The following is a 22500-nucleotide window of genomic DNA, read 5'->3' as shown; positions in this document are numbered from 1 at the left end:
AATGGATTCATGTAAAACCTGCGTACAAGAGCCACTTTTCTGGTCTACGGTTGATTACTTCTTGCTTTACTTATGCCTTAACTGACTTCGAGAGGTTGTGAGTTTTGCTTGATACTTGGCCGTAACTTTTTTTCTGCTGTAACTTTTCCATCTTCCATTAGCTGTCGTAAGAGCCTTCTGTGTAAGTCCTGCAGCTTCCAGGAAACTAGCAATGGCAGTAGATGGGGCCGATAAATAATGGTATATTTTATACTCGTATTCGTGACGTAGTACGATACTTGACTCTTTGAGTAAAAATGGAGTTTAAAACATGGTTATCAATTAGGCGAGATATGAAAGATAATCAGTCAATACATACATACTTTAAAATCAGACTGAGCCAACAGTTACTTTTGATCAATATAGTTGGTTTTCGTTTGATGATTTTCAACAACCCTTCGCCACTTGACTTTCCTTATTAATTCAATATATCCTTTTAAACAAACGTTCTGGTAAGCATTTAATGCAATTTCTAAATTCAAGAGGTGTAAAGGCTTATTGAATTCATCTGATTCTATTTTTCCTGTCTGCTTACCTGCGAAGTATGTAACTTAAAATGTGATTGGGTTGTCAACAGAACTTTATGGGTGTGAATCTTTCTAGTGGTTGTTTTCACTGTATACAGCTGATGTACTGTTTGAGAAATGGAGTAACAGGAGCGAATATTCATTTGTTTTAGAAAGAGTGGTATGATTGAGAGAATGGAATGGTTGATCCTTTTTTGTGCGTGTGTGTCATATTTTACTTGATTGAGTTTAAGAGAGACAGGAGTGTCGTATGTTATTTGGCATTGCTTGTGGTAGGATATTTACACTATACATCCTCTCCAAAAAACAATTTTATATTGACGTAGGTCTGATTGTAGTGAGTGTGTTTATTGATTTGTATTGATAAATTGGTATGTGGGGAAAAAGGCGTCACATTTCATACCAAAATCATTATAATTTTAGTTAAACTAAGGGGGAATGCGAAATAATTTTGTGTAAATGAGAGCGACTGAGACTGTAATTTAATGTTTGTATGCTTTGCTTTGAGGGTTACGAGTACCTTGTGCTTGAATTCCCCCTTGGAAAGTCTCTATCCCTGTCCGAATATAAAAGGCGAGCGTTATGGCAAATGTCGAGAGTAGATTGGGAATGTGTGACTGTCTCCTGTTGTGTTTTATAAATCATATATGTGAGCAATTTCATACCGTTGTTGTGTACGTTGGTGTCTACAATATTTTATGAAAGGGTTCATAAAAGAATTTTTGTTAACTTGTGCCTTATCTGTTTATCGCAACAAATGTATTATACACGTTATTTAGTTTGTGTTGTGATGTGTTCGTGAAAAGGATGTTAGATGAGATGGGAATATTTCCAAACCACCCCTAGCCTATTTTAACCTCTCTGATCCCAATAACCAAGCCTAAAATTCCCATCTAATCTGGCTGATGATGGAAATCTCTGATTTCACTCGGCTGGATTCGAAATGTAGTCAGTTTCTCATTACAGACTTAAACACACAGATAAACATACACGCATACTGGAAAAAAAATATCATTCTCAAAAAATAGCAAAGCCATACATACATACATAGCAACAGGAGCGCGGAAAATAGCTGATTTACATATCCATTGCGGTAAAAGTCCCATTACCTCATTTCATTCGCTATTTACTCCGTTGGCGTGGCATGTTTATTACCTCATTTCGAACACACACACACACACACACACACACACACACACACACACACACACACACACACACACACACACACACACACACACACGCACACACACACACACATGTATGTATGCACGCATGTATGCATGCACGTACAAACACACACACATATATGTGTGCATATATATATGTGTGTGTGTGTGTGTGTGTGTGTGTGTGTGTGTGTATACGTACACACACATACATATACACACAGAATTTCCATTTTTGTAGAAAAAAATGCGGGACAGGGTTGATGATGCAACGACTTTTTAAGGATTAGTACAATGAACTATTTTGTGTTCGCAGTATGACGACCAAGTTTACAAAAGTGTTGTCTTATAATCCACGGTCAGTTCAGTATCATTCTCGTCGGTGAAATTCGTGTTGTGTGATTGATTTCTCTGTAATACTTGGGTTGTACTGCTTACTATGCCCTTTTATGGATGTACTGTTTGCTTGCTTGTTTTATAATATTTATAGCAGAGGAACTGCTTTTTCTATGGTAGGAAGGAATCTGGGTCGGCTCATATCCAAGCTCCTGTGTTGACGACCCACCGCCGAGCCTACGGACGAGTAGATCCTTCTGATAAATGTATATACTAGGTAGAGCAATTGGATAGTAACTGGGATAAGCAAGTGACCTGATACCCATTTCATGCAGTATTCCATGAGGAAGGCGAGTGCGCATGATGGAGGGACGAGAAGTTTGTTGAGGGAAATGGGTTGTTGCCCGTAATTATGGTTGTCAGATAAGGCATTTTGGGGTATTGAAGGAAATAGAAAGGATTTGTCTTTCTTTTTATTTTTCAGGATTGTGTATGTAAGGAAAGTTCTATTGTTGCGATGTGGGCAGATTAGTGTGAATGTACATATACCTTAAAGAGTGCCTGGTGTAATATAATGATTTTGTATAAACTGTAATCCCGTGTGTTAAATGTGAAATGTGAATGGGAATGCCTGCAATTTGTACATTACTGTATATTAATGTAAATAGACCACTTTTTCAACTCGAGTGAAAACCTGTATGATCGACCTTGAATTGATGTGTGCAAGTGTTCCAATGAAGTCCATTTAGTTCTGTGTTTTTTTTTAAAGTTTCGTTTAATGACTGAATTTTTAGGGCAAGTTGGTTAAGTTTAAGTCAGTAACACTCTAGGTTTGTTGAAGAGTTAATGTTATGATAAGTTGCAGAAAAAAATACATACATAATAGAAACCTATTTCTTCGTGTATAGTGTGTTTCTGTTAATAGTATCAACAAGGTATTGCTTTGCCATTCAAAGATGAAGTTTACTGATTGTTTCCATCCGCTGAATTGTAGCAGGGACCATACTCTGGCAATTCCTGAACTAGAATGAGGGAGCAATGTTCCGTGCCGAGGCGGACAAGCTCAGTGGAGAGCGACGACTCCCGAGGCTTCAGGACCGAAGGCCTGGAGCTGCGGGCTATACCCTCCGCTGTAGAGCACTGTTTTTGCACGAAACTCCGAAGATGTATACCTCTGCAGAAGGTACTGACAAAAGCGTTGCAGGAAGTGTCTCTTATACTATGGATATCGTTGAAGGAAGAATGGACTGCTGACTGACGAACTTGCATCTTCTGAAGAAACTCTTCAAACTAATAACAAGTACAATGTCTCGTCCTACTTTTCCTCTGCCTGGTATATTGATATTACGTCAACTATGTTGTTAGTCATTTGTCCATTATTATAGTTTTATAATCGTTTGAAAAAGATAGCTCAAACTGTAAAAGATAGTCGACAATTCTGTGTACATGAAGTGCGAGTCTGGTTTCTTTTTCTGTGTTAGGAATTAATCTCGGTGAAACGATATGGGATATTTTCTGCCCTATAGTTGCTAATCATTACTTTTTCTTTATTCTTTTATCTGCTTTCATATTTTATGATTTATCATTAATCTATGTAATATTTTTTTTCATACTTCATGTGTCTTCTTTCCTAATTTGAAATATTGCTATTTTGCGGTGCCCCCCCCCCCCACCCTCTCTCTCTCTCTCTCTAAACTTTGTATTCACTTTAACAAGCATCTTGTTGTCTGTATTTACTATCAAACAAGATAATGTCTTCTCATTACTTCAGAGAATTCTCTGCACTTTCCCTTATCACAGACTAAGAAACACTTCTCAACCAACGGTAGAGTAAATTGCACAATATAAATGGTAGTTAATCAGGAATTACTTTCTCCCTTTCCTTTAACTATTTTCAAACATTATGCAGTATCAAGTACTACGCATAACCATACCTCTCTTAGTCACCCAGATATAATAATACTTTTCATAATGGAAAACACGTTCCAGACTTCAACTCATACGCCAGGTACCTTACAACGCATAACTTTCTTCGTCTAATGCTACTATACTTACTAATTTTCTTTGGTTAAAGGGATTTTCATCTATGGGGTAACTGTACACTGGGGACATTTGTAAAACGACAAAAATAACTTTTGTCTGTGATTCTCATTCCATTGCTCAAATTATTTTTGTGCAGTACTGTATAGAAAAAGAAAATCCTTGACATACGCAGGTATGTTATTTTTATGAATCCTGTTACCTATTTCGTACAGTAAGAGTGTAGGATATTTTTTCTTGTTACCTTGTGCAATAGACACATTGTGCACTTGTCAGATGTTTACATGATCTTATTAAAATGAGTTGCTTTCCTTTAGAAGTTTCACTGTCCTTCATCGTCTGATCTATCAAACCTCATCACAGAAGTCAGTCAATCAATGTGCCAATAAACTCTAAATTGGAGTCAATTTTTTGTAATCATTTTCGTCTGTTTTTTCCCTAAGTTTTGAAATTAACTGAACAGGCAATTTATTTTCCTAACATGCCTGAACGACTGCCAGTTTACTATAAGAACTTTTTACCATTATGATTCTAAAATGTATAGGATTTAGGAAAGTATAGTGAATGCAAGTTTACATATCTTGGCAGTTGAAAACATTTTCTCCGAGATCATTTCATTTTTATAGACTAGTTTTCACATAAATAAGCATGAGCCTTGTCCGAGCTCTTTGGAGGGGGGGGGATTATTTATGTTCGCCTATAGTAACTTTGTTAAGATTAGCTGATGCCCAAGACATAGCCTATGATGGTGTGTCCTCGACTGTTACAACAAATAAGGAACTAATTGATTAGTTATAAAAGGGAGCAATGTTATTTCTCTTAAATGCCGCCCTTGAAATTTGCTAGACATCAAAGGTCATATACGACTATAGGAAGACATGGTAACGAAAAGGATAAGCTAGTGATTTAATTATTGAATGTGCTATACGTCAAAAGTCGTACTGTGGCACTGATAAGGGTATGTAGACTGGGAAGGAGGGGTAAGGACATTTAGATCAAATGGAAGATAAGTATGCGTCTGAAGAATGAGATTTAGGTGTCAAATGAAAAAGAGTGCAGATGGAGCAGCGGGGAAGGGGTGTGTTAGGAGTATAGAAAAGGGTGTAGAGCGAACATGAGGATGGGGATGAATGTTGGCAGTCACTTGAAGTGTAGAGGGTATGGGAACAGAGACTGGAAGGTGAATGAGGGGTAAGCGTTTTTTCTGAAGGGGGTTTGGGTAGAGGTCTGAGAAACGAGGATTTTCTTATGAGGAGGAGAAGGGACACGCGTCAGAGGAGCACAGGAAGGGGTAGATGTAGGAGAGAATGTGGTAAAAAATGAGGTTGAACGTTTAGATTGTCTGATGCGATGGGTAGAACAAGGAAGAGGCATAGGCACCGGGGAAGTGGTAGAAATTGATATCTGGATTTTGAATATCAAAAGAATTTGACTGTAGAGTGGGAAAAGAAGTGGGAAAGTAAGGAGTAGGAGAAATAAATACTGGGGGAGATGTAGAAACACCGTAAAGTGAGGCCAAATTTAAATTTGAGGACTGCCCAACCTTGTAGGTTGGGCCGCCCTTATTAAATTCATAGTGGGAACCACCACAACTGGTACATGTGCGTGACTGTGCAGGGCAGTTTGAACGATCATGGCCAGCTTGGGTAACAGGCTGTGGAGCGACAGTGCTTGGAAGGATGGCCAAAACGGCAATATTCCCTGCCCGGTATGGTCGGACAGAGAAGGACTCTTCACCAATGTAAACTTCATGGTCAAGGTCATGTCTACGAAAAGTAATTTTGGCAATATTAGAGTAGATCTCTGAGGAGGAACAGTTCCGGATGGTAACTTTGCCTAAATGTTTGTGGAGACATTATTTGAATATGAGGGTATTGTCAAAGTAAGAGGCCATAGAGGGAATCGCACAAAGGATTTCACTTAGCTAGGCTAAAAAGAGCAACTACTCAGAAAATTTGTAGAGGTAGTAGTAGTTGAAGAGAGGAAGATGGAGCGGTGCTGAGTGAGGTAGTACTACAGGGACTTGGAAAATAAGGATGCATAGTAATAATATGAGAGGATGAGATGGAGTGGAATGTGGGGAGAGATGAAGGAACGTTTTCTAATGACAGCAGGTATCGAGGAGGGGGAAGTAGTGTTCCGAGTCGTGATCAAAGGACAGCCAGGGGTCGGTGAACGGGTAAAGATAATGTAATTGGGGTTAACTGACAAAGGGGCAAACGTCATTGTAAGAAAACAGTCCTGACCATGACTGTCCTGACCATGGCAGCCCTGGAGAATGTGGGGAAGAGACATGGTTCACCCTTCAGGTCACCATGAGGGATAAAGGTTAGCTAACTAAACAGGGGAATACCGTAGCCATGGCTCCCTGAAGCTGTTCAGAACTGCCTTTAGTCAGCTTTATATCTTTTCAACTCTCACATCTTAGTAAGTGGACAGAGGGAATTAGAGAAGAGAAGGAATGGGAAAGGGGGAGAGGGACCGAGGCCCAATGTAGGGAAGGTCCCAAAATTGGGCCTCAGTCTCTGTCGTCTAGGCCTCCCACATCAACATCTATGGACATCAGCAGCGTATTCAAAATACAACGATAGCATGAGGCTTGGAGACAAAGCCCCACCAGGTAAGGAATTGCTATATGATATGAAAGGTCATATGGCATTATGGTAAAGTATAGTAATGAAAAGGGTTAGGAATGAGTTAATGATTACGGTAAAATTACAGGTTGAACAGTACTAGAGGGTGGTATGACAGTGCAAAGGGTAGAGAGGGGGAGCTGATGGGGTATAATAAAAAGTAAAGGTTCATAGAAGAGGAAGGAATTAAGGGAGTAGGGAGCATTGATGAAGTATAATGGCGAAAATGGAAAAAAAATGAGTTAATGATTACAATGAGTGGACAGAACAAAGGGATGAAGAAAAGGAAAAGGAAAGGAGAAGAAAAGACCATGCAAAATTAGTTGAGGTGAGGGCTGAGGGCCAAGGTTGGGGTGAGCCTCGGTCCCCCACGACAACAAGCAAGGGACAGAGGGGGCCATTTTTAAGGAATGTCTCAGTTACAACACATAACATGCCATGATAAATGAAACAAAATGCAATATCCAATGAACATAAACTGCACCTAACTATGCAATACATGTTACTAATCTCTACAAAGTTAACCATTTCACTTTGTTACGCTTGGATCACAGCTGGCAGAATATTTCAACTGCCAGATACACAATGAACATTCTAAAACCTAAACTGATATTATAGAAATCCAAGTTCCACACTCATCACCATTTCATTTCAATACTAAGCGTATTTTATATTTTCATGGTCAAAGTGACCTAACTTTTTCAAATTCTGTTGCCTTACTTTATATCTGTACTTCTAGCCAATATGGTTTCTAAAATACTTCTTCCTTTTCCGTTTCATACTTTAGCATATGTTTTTACCAATACCTCCCTACACCACATTCAAAATACTTCACTTTTCTAAAAAAAAAAAATTCATTGAGAGGTTTCCCTTTTTCATTGTTGCTGCAAAAATGTATCCACATCTCAGATTTCTTAAACTTGAAAGGTTTATCTTCTTCAGATTGAAAATGTTGATGCTAAAAAGTATCCATCCACAGTTCCTTCTCTTTAAAACCAAGCATTTAAATTAATAACAATTATATTACTTTTAGATACATATCAGGATCTTACAACTAATGGACTTTTTTTTCTGGTAACAGCACATTAGGAGTCTTAAAAGGCATGTGCAACCTCTCACTCAATTTTCATGAAGAGGGATAAGAAAAAAATATTTTTGAGCATATAAATTTTTTTACCTATAGTATCAAGCTTCAAATTAACATCTAAACTTGACATACAAAGATAATCGATTGACATTCATACAAAATCATTCCATTCCACTGTACAGCACTCAGAATACAGTACTTATAAATTTCTTATAAAAATTGTGTGGAATGGTATTCCTGTAATAGTAACTGATAACCTGTCGTCAGTTACAAATTGTTTCCAGGTACAAGACCAACTTGGGCAGAGAAAATATAAATGAGAAAATAACACACAAGAAACGGTCTTTAACTCAACTCAGAGGAAAGGAAATCTGTAGATAAATAAACAGAAAATTCCCATCTGTATAAACTAAATTACCTTGTTTTTCAAAAAGTTCCAAACCATCTCACACTAAAAAAAAATTATTCCTGTCTGCACAAAAGTTTCAGAGTCCAAACAAGCTATCAGCTTTAAATGATCAGCATTAATCACTTCAGCAATAGTTCAAGCAAAGAAAAATAAATAACTAAACCTGAAATCTTGAAAAAAATTTACACTGAATAAATCTTCCCTTCCAACATTTCTGAACGCATGGACTGAGGAGCTTCTTCAATCAAACCTTAAGGAACGCAAAATGAAGAAATGAGTGGATTCTCTCATTAAGGGGATGGTTTACCTCCTCATGGCACCCCCAGGGCCCCAACCCCTTCCTCCCCGTCCACCTCTGCCTCGACCTCGAGCCGCTGAAATGGAGAATCACATGTAAACAGCTGTGGGGTAAATTGAGCATCATACTTCAAGGATGCAACAAAGCACTATTTCATTTTTCCATACATATTAATAATTTTTGATGAGAAAATCTTACCTTGTGCTCTTAAAATTGCTGATTTACCACTGCCTGCTGCTCCACCTTTCCTGCCTGTCATATTTTTGAACATTGGAGCATTCTGTTGACAGATGGAATTTTTTATGAATAGGTATAATATGAGGCTTAAAAAGAATAATAAAATTCTATGTAACCCTTGCATTTAGATAATATAAAATTTTATTGTCTAAAAAATTTTTCATAATATCAGTATCACAATACACCAAAACATAGAGCAGTAAGCTTTGATTTTTCTAAAACAGACATTAGGCATTTCTGCACTTACTGAGCTTAAGCTCGAAGTAACCCTCAAAAATCAAAAAAAACTATGAATACCAAAGTTCAGTGAAAATTATTAGAAGAAAGAATGAAAATGAAAAGTCAGTCAAACAACGATTCTGATGGACGGCAATTTTTCAAAAGGAGTAATTTCTACCAAGAAAGTTACTATAATGCCAAATAGCCCATGCAGACTTGTATAACAAAGTAATGTTGTGATATGATTAATCCCTTGGATCCTGGTGAGTATCCATCAGTTCATGAAAAAATTTGGCTGAGGGCCTGGGTGATGGGAACATGCCTTCATGAGAATTTCAGCTCCAGTCACCCTCAAGCACTTGGAGGGTGACTGGACTGGACATTTAGGGAGGGTTTTTTGCAATAATTCTATTGGTAACCAAGTGGGGAATGTACCTTCCATGAGCCATTACTTCAAGAGTGCAAGCGCCAGGATCACATTCTTGGCTGGCCGGGAATGTGATCCTCGAGCACAGGATATATTACAGAAAATTACAAAAAAAAAAAAAAACAGGCAAAACCTTAGAGGTACTGAAATTTTAAATGAATTAATAACCTTTTATTACAAGACTGCAGTTGATAGTTTGGTTTAGATAACAAATTAATTTACATTACGTAATGAAAACCCCTTGATAATTTTTTGTTAAGATTTAGTATATGAATTTTCTCAAAAGTCTACTTATTTGTTATCTGTATTTCTGCTTTAACCCCCTTTATAACAGCAGCAGCAGCAGCAGAAGAAGAAGTTGAATAACTGCCTCGTAATACATAGCCCCCGCGGCCTGCAGCCGCACACCACAGATCGAGCGGTTTGTTTTGATGCCTCTCGGCATGACCCGTCGGGATGGGTTTAAGTCTCTATCGCTATGTTGCTGTTGCAGTTGACAGATATTTAAAAATTTAACCCACTGGCACCGGGTAATAGAATGTCCCACAAGTGCTTTGTCACCAAGAAGTCAGTTAGTAGGCATACCTGTCCTTACCTGATACCTCCATCTTTGAAAAACTAATTTTCTTAATGATCTTAATATCATTCGCTTTTACTAATCTTCTGATCATCATTATTGACATTAGGATTATTGTAATATCAATACTAATAGCAATTAAAAATAAAAATCTTTAAAAAAAAAAATAAAGGAAAAGGGGTAAATGAGTGGTATTATGTAGGACTAGTAATTAAACTGTGTGAATAAGCTCTTGTGGAGTGGTGTGTGTACATGCAAAATTACTAAAATCAAAACCAGTGGATGTGGTGTTCTGTGCATGCCATTCCAGCTTCAATGGCTTAATCAGAGAAAACCAGGAATGGATGGCTCTACAAACAACTAAAAAACCTGCACGTTTGCCTACCTTTAACATGTCTGGTAATATGAGGAAGCGAATCTTGGAGCCACGAATAAAAACATTTTCCAGGCGAGCTGTCTGTCCATTCCTATAGGTCACTGTGCATGATTCCATCTGGAATACAAGTTAAACAGGTTCCTGTAGTCTTGAAACATTACTGATATGAAGCATGGAAGCAAATGTACGAGAAAATATATTTCAAAAGATGACAAAAGAGAGAAGAGAGAGAAGTTATGTAACAAAGTAAATTCCAAGCCCAACCTGTACATTCATGTTGTCTTCAGCCTCAAGCAGTTTGCCCCGATACACCTCGCCAAGCATGGTCTCCACAGTAACTGTGTGGCCCTCGGCTTCATGTAGAACTTTGATGGGGACACCGATTGACATTTTTACACCTGAGAGAGAGAGAAAATAAGCTATGTATACTAATCAACATTGTTCTGTTGTAACATTCAAACTTTGTGACGACAAATCTTTTTATACTGAAAAATGGCTATATAAAATCAACACTCTAAAAGAACTCAACCAGTTGCTTAAAGAATTAGCTAGAGGAATGAACAAGGATTGTAATTTCTACTTTACCTTTTTCTAAAATCATTATTCCCACAAGTTGTTAAATACGAGTAGCCGATGTATGTATCACAAAGTTTCTAAAAATGTTGTGAGTCTACAAATGTAACTATAACATTGATTTCTTACTAGATTCTCTATATTACTAAAGAATAAACAAAGACAGCTCAAAGTCTCAGCTCCATAAATCAGTGGACTTGACAGAATAACTAGGTGATCCCAAATCATACTGCTTTTTACAATCAGGCTACACTGAAAACTGTACTCAATTCTGGCATAACTCTTTAGTTGTTCAAAATGTAAGTGTACATCAATAATGGACGAGAAAGAGAGGGGGCGGGGGGAACACTATGTCATATGGGTAGATTAGTAGCTTTATTCAATTCAACATTCTGCGGCATTCAATAAACTAAAATACCTTGCTTTCCCCTGCAACCACATAACAGTACTGAAATTATTCTCCAATCTCATATATTGTATATAGTTTTGTAAAAGTTCTACATATATATACACCAATATTTATAAATCTCATGTACATGTTATAAATCTTGAAATCAGTCTTGTACAGCTTGAGAAAAATTTATGCCGTATGTCTCATTATTCCACAGATGATGGCCATCACACAAGAGGTATCTACTCCCACTTAGATGGAAGCAGAGGGATCATGGAGGGAAATATGGTAACTTCATCTTATTGTGCAGTCATAACAAATCACTTAGCATTAATAAGTAGGGATTTGCAAATGCCTGGTAGTGATCAGCATGAACTTGACCATGAGTGGGGATGAAGAGAAGGGGAGTGTGAGTTCAAAGTGGTATAATCAGTTCTTGTATTAATGCACAGGGGTCACCTTATTTACCTTTTCATTTCAATTTATTCTCAACCTTTTATCAGGGTACAAACTCAAAGCTCAGGATGTCATGCTTGGAAAATAATACAATGTAAACCATTACCAAATCACTATTTATTCATAAAACATAATTTGTACCACTTACAATGCATGTTAATACAGCAAAGTAACCTTACACTTACTTATCATCTTGAAAATGGAAAAAAAAAAAAAAAAAAAAAAATATAAGACATTAATTCCACAATAGCATCATTTAAAAGCTATAAATATCCACTTCTGAGCCCGCATCCATGGGGGATAAAGGTACATAATATTGCGAATGAAGACCAATTCATGTTTTTTGCGCAAACACCAAATACTGGTTGTATTTGGAAACAAAATATTGGAACAATTTGGAGGCAGTAATCAATGCTAAAAATTCCTGAAACAAAGTACTATGCCTACCTTTTAACATCAGTATCACATGAATAAAACCCATGAATACATATCACTGCCTGTATATGGGAAGTATCAATTGTAAAAACCAAAGGTTTTCAAGATAATTCCAATTTCCATTTTGCTTTTTTCCATATGCTGAACCCTCAGCAAAAAGTTAATGCATGAGCACCAAGCTGAACCTATCTGACCCTCTGCCCTGAGCCACAGCCCAAACTCCTTCATCGATGCCTATTTTTCTTGCTGCTTTTCTTAATTTTGTGAGAACTTTTTGCAACTTTGTGCAGCACTGAACTGTCACGAGATGAGTCTCCATTAACTCCTGGGTTGACAGAGTCTTTGGAATTGTCTTCACTCCCAGAATTAATATCATTGGTATCTGTGTTGTCCCCTACTCGATCACCTAAGGGTTCCACAATGCCACTGACTGCAGCCATGGACGTAATTGATGATTTACTAAATAGTCTCTCAGCCTCTTTGAACTTTCTGTTGCGTTTATCATTCTTTGCATTTGTGTTTTTATTTGTAACAAGGTACCTATCCCACCCTCTAATAATATTACCATACAATTGAGTGTCTTCTAGATAGGAGCCCTCAAAGGCATAAATCTGTCTTTCAAGGGAAGCTAAGTTGTCTGCAATTTCTGCTCTTCTTTTAACCAGCTCTGCTAGCTCTGTTCTGGTATCACTGATGGTACCAGACCCCGAACCACTTTTTGACATCTTCATGATGGCGATTTTTTCTTGTACAGTTTCTAGATTATCTGGCGGCTTCTTCAGATGAATTCCAGTTCAAGTGCACACTGTACAACCGATGAAAGTGTCTTGAAAAGGGCATAATCAATCCAGATGCCTTGACGACTGCTGGAGACCTCCAACCATGCCAATCCTAGAAAAGAAGAAACACATAAATATGTATAGGTTTTAAAGAGCTGCTCATTCAATAATAAATACCAAATAAACTAAGCAGCTCATTGTGCTATGCCTAACTTGACAAGATGAGCTGTTCAAACATGCTAATGAGCTTCTTTAAAACTTATACACATAAATGTAATTCTTCAAGGATGTGGCACTGCTTGGGTGAGAGTATATAGCAAACTAGACTTTTTCATATGTTCTACAGTTTTCAAGTTTTGTAACCTACTAGTTACTCATTTCTTGTTACAAGTCCCATTTATGCTGTTTCTGGATTTAATTACTGACCAATGATAATGACTTTGCTTCATATTTTTTCAGAAAAGGTTGATTTAACCTGAGTTCCATTTTTAAAGGGATTTGCCTTAGTCATCCTAACAATTCTTCTGCAAATAGTCCCAAAGCATGCTGCCTGTTATAACAATAAATTCACACATTAAAGATCCACAGTTTGCAGTTGCAAACATCTTTTACAGCTCATTTAACCATTTGCTAAATGCTTTAATCACAACAAATCTGAACACATTTTTATGATAGTCCTTTAAAAAAAAAAAAAAAAAAAAAAAAAAAAAAAAAAAAAAAAAAAAAAAAAATAATAATAATAATAATAATAATAATAATAATAATAATAATAATAATAATAATAATAATAATAATAATAATAATAATAATAATAATAAATCAATCAATCAAAAAAAAAAAAAAAAAAAAAAAAAAAAAAAAAACTATTATATTTTCTAGAGCATCCTATGGCCCTGCATCAAAGTTTTAACCCCTACGATCCAGATGATGTGAACATCACCCCATGAAAAAATTTGCCTTGAGGAACAGGTGACATGAAGATAGTTTCATGCGCAAAATCTGGTTGTGGGCCAGGGTGATGAGAAATTGCCTGGGCAAGAGGAAAGATTTGCCACAAGCTCTTGGAGAGTGATTAGACTCATTTAGCATTTAGCCATGACTGGAGGAGCATCTCCAGGGAGGATGCTATTGACATGCTCAGCATCGTATCCTGTGACCAGCATTGCTGATTGTATTACAGAAAACTGAATACTATAAATTTTTTTTTTTTAAATTACACAAATAATATAATGTTACTTATTGTTATTATTACTGCACTGAGTTATGGACTACCTAAAGAGATGAAATATAGAGTCTGAGCAAGGAAAACAGTCTATTACCATCTAGATGTTGCCAAAAAGCTAAAAATGCTTATGCTCAAAAAGAGAAAATAACACTGGAAAGGGGAGGCATGGAGTCTTGTTACTGCACACAAGTGTCTGCGTGCAACCAGCCAACAAGCTATGCACACCTCAGAGCAGTTGTTTACATAAGCCTAATGCCTGTATTTGGGGCCATGTAATTGCCATGAAGCAACAGGATCCAATGGGTTAACCAAAAATACAAGCACTTCAGTCTTTGATTAAAATGTGAATAAAAATTATGTATATACTATTATATAATAATCTAGTTTGAATTACCCGTAACGAAATACTTAATTAAATGTAAACAAACTTAATGCAGACATCATAGTTTGCATATACACATGCAGACACAGATATTTCTGGAATCATGGTACAGTTACGCCAATCACAATTAGCCCCCCCCCCCCCCACTTCTCTTCTCTGACAGTAATGAGGTGTGATTAATGGGAGCCTCCTATTATATATGCACACATATTCACAGAAAATTAACTTGTTATGCCCCATTTTTATAAAATTATCTACTAGTTTTTTAACCTGCAAATGTATGCACATTTTGCAATATACCATGCCTCTTTACACTGGTAAACATGTTTTGAACATAACACAACGATGAACTTTAAAAACTTCACAAGTAATTACTATCAAATAATGATCAATTCAAGCTCTTATCATATTAGAATAAAGCTTGTGCTCTTTACCAAGGGGTTGTGATTTATTTCCAGTGCTGGATAACACTTAACTTCGCGTCATATCTGACATGGGGATATGAATGGATATACTATTCTAATTCCAATAACTACAAAACTGTTTTGGTTTTAGCATATGAATATGTGATGTTCATGATAGACAGACTGACAGATAAAAAGAAAAGAATGAAAGAAAAAATGGAAAGAAAGGAAGAAAGGAAAAAAAAAAGAAGAAAAGAAAAAGAGAAAGAACTGAAAAAAAAGAAAGAAAAGAAAACGAGAAAGAACAGAGAAGAAAAACGAAAGAAAAGAAAAGAAAAAAGAAAGAAAAGAGAAAAGAAAAGAAAAGAAAAAAAACCTACTTAAACCTCAGACACTTTTCATCTAAGACATTTCCTGCACAACTTAAAAATAATTTGATACAGACAAAGGCCTACAACACTCACAGCAGCTCCTTCATCCTTCATTGTAAACAACTGACTGATGTTTAAACTAATGTGCTATTATTCAGAAAAGAGCAACCTATTGGTGGTTGGAGAAGACAGAAGGAGAGAAAGAGAAGAGATGGATCGAAGAAAAAAGAAAACAAAAAAAGGAGACATTCAATTTGTCTACAGACGAAAATTACCCTTTACCCATGCATGCTGTGAGGCAGACTATCACAATTGCTGGGTAAGTAAACTGTAACAAAATCAAAGTGAAGTTTTACCACTCAAAAACTGTTTCCCATAGGTCCATTAGGTAAGCTCGATGGGAAAGGGTTTCTAATGTCAAAGTAGGAACAAGATATTAACATTGGTTACATTCTAATAAATCCAACCACAAGAATTTGAAGTGTAAGAAATTACAATTCCAGTAAAAATTTAGAGCCTAAGACCCTCTACAATATTTGTTCTACCAAGACTGTGCTTGCTGACCTTCCTATCAATTTTTCACAGCAATTAAGTAAACCAGGACAATGAGAAGACAGTCTCCCTTATAAATAAATATACACATGTGAAGTATAACTGGACAAACTATGAAGGGTCACCCTATGTTTACAATAATTGCAATGCCACTACTATACTTTATCATTAAAAAACAATATGGTACAAGGGGTTATATCAAATTTTATGTAACCCACCTAGATAAAGTAGATTTTGCTTATGGAAAACAAATATGTTGATGAGTGGCAAGTAGAGTGGTGCAACATCAAGCAACAACAAAGTCCTGTGATCCTGTTGGTGCTCAGGCAAAAGCAAGCAAACCTCCACCCAATACATTATGACAAGGCCAGGACTGGCTTCTTGTTTGATGTTATTTATCAGGAAGGTCTCCCAGCAGGATCTTATCAGAAAATATAGTGAACAGTTGTTGCCTTTTGCTAGAACACAGCAGACACAAATACCATGCTAATTGCTTGACATTATGCCATTTAAATAACAACCAATAATGTCCAATAGTTGAACTACCATAGGTGTACAGTATACACAAAATGCAATCCATCTATACTAAATTCATTGGTGTTCAAAGAAAATACAGGGATAACGGCTGGTTTCATACAGAACACACACTAATGAGAAAGGCAAGATTGCCAATATTTAACCTCTCTCCTCAGCAACTAAATTCTTGTAATGGTCAAGAGTTGGTTTTCATGGACTTGTATCTAGACAGAAGATATAATAGGCAGAAAAAAAAAAGTTATCAACAAGTCAATTTCCAGGTATAACTAACCTCCAGCTTTTTATTCTATATCTTGTATTTCAGGAAAAGGCTCAACCGTCAAAACAAATCTAATTTGGTATTAACTCATTGGATCCAGGCATGTGTACTGTCCCCTTTAATTTTGCTTTGTCAATTTTGTTTACACATATATCATTTTACATGTTACCATCAAGTCAATTTCCAGGTATAACTAACCTCAAGCTTTTTACCCCATATCTTGTATTTGAGGAAAAAGATTTCATTTCTAATGCTGTTATTACAGTTCATCTTCTTAACATTGAGATTATTATCACAATGTTATTAAAAATATTAATAGCAAACAAAAATGGAGGGGGAAAATAAATAAATAAATAAAAAAAATTAGGAATGGGGTACAGAGGGGAGACTGGCTAAACCTATTAACTGACTACTTGACGAGAAAATACCAAAAGAGCCATCTATGTGTAAACAGCATTAATTAGAAATAGTTTGTTTCACATAGGTCTAGCCATATGGTACAAGAAAAACTTTGCCTGTAATGGACAGAACAACAAAATCTAAGACACTTTTCATCTATGGCATTTCCTTTGCAAGTTGATATGAAACTTATGCAATAATACTAATATCTCTAAAATCAGTGCACAAAGAAACATGCATTTCAAAAATGCTGGCAAACAGTGGGTTAAAAATATTCCACATGAGTCAAGGACATCATACAGCAATGTCTGAAATACTACTGCATTTGTAACAGTTAAGTTTTACCAACTTTGATATACGTAGTTTTGCAATTTATGGTTACCTGTTATATAGTTAAATTGATATAAGTAGGTTCTTACCACTTGTGATTGTAAACTTATCCAGTATGGTATGGCATACAGAGTGGTGATCATTTCAACATTTACTGAATCATGGCAGATGGAGGAGCTTACATAAATAACCTGGTTCAATCCTGTTGCAATCATTTATCAATGCATTATGTCCTTATTAATCATAGTAGAAAAATACAGGCACAGCCTATACAACAACTTAACTCATAGTTAACAAAATCTGCATATAATACCAGTAATCAATTAATACAAGCTACAGAGTAAATGGTGTATATATTGTACAAGTTTTTTTTAAATAAACCATATATTTTGTTGTACATATGAAACACCAACATATAGTGACTGTTATTTACAGTCCTTTATTCCCAAATTCCTGTATTGGTAATAAGAAAACAAACAAATCCATAGCCAACCATTATTTCAGCAAATAATGCCATCTTTCTCTAACCAATCATAATTTGAATATTACTGGAAGCTGTGGGCCATGTGATACTTCTTAAATGATTTGTTAAGTGAAAAATTTACAACAAATCTTAATAAATATAATAGCGTAACAGCATTTAGTTGATGACATTAGAAGACATGAGCTATATATAATATGATAGTCCTATCTCCTGATGTGTGCTCAATGTACTTTGCATATACTGATAGCTGTGGACCACATGCCTTTCAGTGTTGGTGAAGCCAAAAGGTGAAGTCTGTGCAATTACATGATAATTTCCACATTCCATCTTTGAGTCTACAGACTGACGTGCCAATTTTCAAAAACCTCTACAGGAATCTAACCAGTGTTCATTAAAATCTATGGAAATTCACACTATCCAAATCCCCCTTGGTAGTCATACAATATGACTTAACCTAACCCGCTGGGATTTGTAGAATTGGCTTTATACTCATTAATAGGGAGCTCCACTCCCTGTATCTCCACGGTAAGTAACCCAAAACGGATGGGGGGTTATAATTTCGATCAATCAAATACTGTATTTGGTTCTCCAAATAGTTTGCTCGCTGAAAACCACATACCTTTCTATAACGAAACACCAAGCTTTTCTTCTCTTCCAACTATTGTCTGAATTGCTTGGTTTCTAATAACTTTTCTCAGTATTTGGGACACTTGATGCGGTCAACATCAAGCTGTGATAAATACTAATGTATATTTCTATATTCTTATAAATGACCCAGAACTGACACAACACTGTAAAGGGAACATTTCTCACCTGTGTTTGTCAGGTAATGGTCTCCCAGTGATGTCAAACAGGTTGGTGGTGAAAATACGCATGCAAAGGTTATTCTACAGAAGAGCAAAAATGACTACTAAAACACAAAACAAGTATAACAAAAATAAAAGTGTATCAATTAGATGAATTAGGGATAAATATTATCTAGAGCAAGGCACAGAGATAGAGAGAAATGAACACCACCATTTTCAAGAGCATATGAAATAGTCATAAACACAGGTATAGCTGCTGTGGCCTCATTTACCATTAAATGACAAAGTATGCTCTGTTTCACCACTCTGAGACGAAGTCCACAAAACCCTCACGCAGCCAGAGTTCTTATCGTCATGTCTTTTCTAAGTTGGACAAAAGTGCTAATAAGAGGTAGGGGGGGGGGGGGAGGCTTGCCCGTCTCCTGTCTAGGGAATAAATAGAAGGTAGGAAAGGTTAGGTTTGGATTTTTGTTTTGGGACTTCTGTCTCTGGAGGGTGTGCCACTCTCACTTACAAATACTGAACAAAGCAAAGCAGGCGTTGATAATTGCAAAATAATAATTTTTGCAAGCGTGTACTAATACATGAACCACTTAAAGGATCACATTAATGAGATATGCAGTCATAGTAATGTTTGTTGTCACAATGTAAACCAAGACGGATTTAGAAAGAGAGTTGTTGATCACCTCTGTCATGTATTTCCCTTCAAAGTAGTTATATTTACTGTACTGTAATGCAATGTCTATTGACTACTTTATTCGGTCACGCACTTGCATTGTGGAATACCAAAGCACCCGATGCAGAGTCTGTCAGGCGCTCTCTCCTGCCATGAGTGCACAGGGGATTCTTTGTTTTCCTGGGCAGGGGTTGGGGGGGAGCAGCTGCCAGGAAGGGGGTTGCCAGGGCATAGCCCCCTGCATTACACATTAAAGTGACTGATTTGATTACTACATCTCAAATGCAGCCAGAACCAGTTACCTTATTTTAGATTTGTGCACCTTTTGCCATAGATGAAAGTGTTTCAGTTTGTCTACGGTGACCATTCCATGCACTTTTCCCCATTAAATTCCCGACAGGCATCCGCTAAAATTTTCCCTCAAAACCATAACAGAAGCACAAAAAGATCCTGTGGAAACAAGTCTCCAAATAACAGATTAAATATGCGAACATATTCCAGCGATTTTCAACAGATTAATCATGGCCCATAGACCTTGTCTGATGAAAGGACGCAAAATACATCCTAAACAATGTGAATTTAAATTAATAAACACTATTTTCACGCGCATCAATTTCTAACGAGTCGATGAAATTTTTTGGGTAAGCGTCAGTTCCCTCAGGATATTTTCAATTTCCATACAACGCCCAAGTAACCTACATCACCACTGAACACTTGAGTCACTCTCGAGGACCTTTATATCAAACTCCAAAATCAGAGACAAACTCCAAAGAGAATAAGCTAGAAAACACCGGCAGCGTCTCTTGTGTTCTGGCGGGACTTTGGAGAAGCGTCACTGTTATTTCGTTTTTTAGGCCACACCTAGTCCACATCTTATTGACTATCCGTTCTACAGTCACTTACATCAACTTGCAATTATTTGAAGGTCATACATATTGCGATACCTACTAGATAATTCAGATGATTGAAGATAAAAATCAAAAGGAGAGCAATAATTGTACAGATTCGTTTGATGTTTACTCTCTCGAACGTTTGTCAACGTCTAGGAGCAGTTTGGCGAAGATCCACACGAGTAGAAATTGATACAACGCGGGTGAAAATAGAGATGAATGACAAAGGTAAAATAATATTACATAATTAAAGTGCTAAAAGTTAATGCTATAAATGATAGAAATTGATAATGGGTAAAATAACAATGAAAATAAATTATATTTTTATAGATGAAAACACGCATTCACAGTTATACCTGACAATAACAATAGAACTTATATTCAAAATCATAATCATCATCATTTGGTACTATGTTATTTGTTGAACATGATTTCCTTATTAATGACAATAACAATAATGATAATAATAATAATACTGATAATAATTATTATTATTATTATTTTAGTAATAATAGTAGTAATAATAATTATCATAATAATAACAATTATGATGATAATTATACTGATAATGATGATAGTGATAATAGAAATTATAATGTTAATGGTAATAATAATAACAATAACAAATGTAATAATAATAATTATAATAATTATTATCATTATTATTATTATTATTTTATTATGATTATTATCATTATTATTATTATTATTTTATTATAATTATTATTATTTTTATTATTATTATTATTATTTTTGTTATTATTATTATTATTATTATTATTATTATTATTATTATTATCATAACCATTATTATTATCATCATCATTATTTTCATTATTGTTATTATTATTATTATTTTTATTATTATTATTATTATCATTATTATATTTTTTTTCTCTCTTTATCCATATCATCATTATCAATATTTTTCTTAACACTATCATTTTCATCATTATCATCATTGCTGTTTTCGTTAAAACTATTAATTTGTATCATTATCATTACTATTATCGCTATTATTTCTATTTTCAATATCATTATCATCAATATCACTACCATTGTTCAGACTGTCATCATGATGATAATGAAAATAACAATGATAACATTGATAATAATGATAATAATGATAATAATAATAGGAACAATAATGATTATAATAATGATGATGATGATAATAATAATAATAATAATAATAATAATAATAATAATAATAATAATAAAAAATATAATAATAATAATGATAATAACAATAATGATAATAAAAATAATGATAATAACAATAATAATAATAATAATAATAATAATAATGATAATAATAATAATAATGATGATAATGATAATGACATCATGGTAATAATAATAATCATAGTATTTATAACAATAATCATAACAATGATAAAAGTAATAACGGCTATATTTATATCATGCTTATTGTTATCATTATTGTCATTACTTTCATCATTATCATCATGATGATCATCATAATTTGTATTGCTATTATTATCCATATCATTATTATTATCACTATCATCATCATTATGATTATTATTATTGCTACCATTCTTGTCATTAATACTCTTATCACTATTTCCATTTCTGTCACTGCAATAATCATCACCTCCATCTTTATTAACATCATTTTAATCATCCTCTTCATCATTATACCATTATCATTAGTATTTTTAATGTCACTGTAATTTATTTAATTAATATCATGAATAACACCCTTTTCAGTATTTAATGTTATTTTGATCATCATTATCACAAACGTTATTTATATTTTTTATAAACATTATTATAGTTTTGCTTTTATTATTATCATTACCATAATGTCAATGATGGTTATGATAGTTAACGTTTATTTGATTTTTTTCCAAATTACCGTTACCATTATAATTATCATTATTAAATTCATATTATCATCACTATTATCACAATTATCATTATCATTATCATTACCATTGTTAGATTAATATTATCATTAATATTATCATTATCAGTATCATTTTCATTATTAGTATTACCATTATCCTTATATATCTATAATTATCATTATCATTTTTATTATCATTTTATTAGTATTATTATCATTATTATGACTATTATTATTACCACTGTTTATGTTTTTATCCTTATATCATCAGTATTATTATCATTATCTTTATCATCATAATTTT

General features: G+C 34.9%; 3 protein-coding genes across 5 annotated transcripts in view; 1 reads left to right on the top strand and 2 right to left on the bottom strand.

Moving 5' to 3' along the window:
• The window catches only part of LOC125040534, a 20608-nt gene extending 18782 nt beyond the window's left edge, over positions 1-1826 (top strand). For both annotated transcript variants that reach the window (XM_047635110.1, XM_047635111.1), the window contains exon 5: positions 1-1826. This exon is cut by the window's left edge and continues 1039 nt beyond it. The gene's annotated coding sequence lies outside the window, so the exon portion shown is untranslated.
• A 6070-nt stretch (positions 1827-7896) lies between these two features.
• On the bottom strand, positions 7897-20502 carry LOC125040642 (small nuclear ribonucleoprotein Sm D3-like). Its single transcript, XM_047635306.1, has 5 exons — positions 20382-20502; positions 10639-10772; positions 10384-10491; positions 8737-8818; positions 7897-8614 (listed from the first exon to the last, which is right to left on the bottom strand). Exons 2-5 carry the CDS (start codon positions 10762-10764, stop codon positions 8544-8546), a joined length of 387 nt encoding a protein of 128 aa, XP_047491262.1. The 5' UTR covers positions 10765-10772; positions 20382-20502; the 3' UTR covers positions 7897-8543.
• Positions 11894-20151, bottom strand: LOC125040641 (chromatin modification-related protein MEAF6-like). 2 transcript variants are annotated; one of them, XM_047635304.1, is made up of 2 exons: positions 20133-20151; positions 11894-13120 (listed from the first exon to the last, which is right to left on the bottom strand). In XM_047635304.1, the coding sequence occupies exon 2, from the start codon at positions 12958-12960 to the stop codon at positions 12454-12456; it is 507 nt and encodes a 168-aa protein (XP_047491260.1). In that variant the 5' UTR covers positions 12961-13120; positions 20133-20151; the 3' UTR covers positions 11894-12453. The 2 variants fall into 2 exon arrangements, with proteins under 2 accessions (XP_047491260.1, XP_047491261.1); XM_047635305.1 differs by lacking the exon at positions 20133-20151 and adding an exon at positions 19736-20031.
• Positions 20503-22500: the final 1998 nt, after the last annotated feature.

The sequence above is a fragment of the Penaeus chinensis genome, chromosome 29, assembly GCF_019202785.1.
Source record: "Penaeus chinensis breed Huanghai No. 1 chromosome 29, ASM1920278v2, whole genome shotgun sequence".
NCBI classification, from domain to species: Eukaryota; Metazoa; Arthropoda; class Malacostraca; order Decapoda; family Penaeidae; genus Penaeus; species Penaeus chinensis.
The sequence above is the reverse complement of the archived record's forward strand: the minus strand, read 5'-3'. Positions and strand labels throughout refer to the sequence as shown.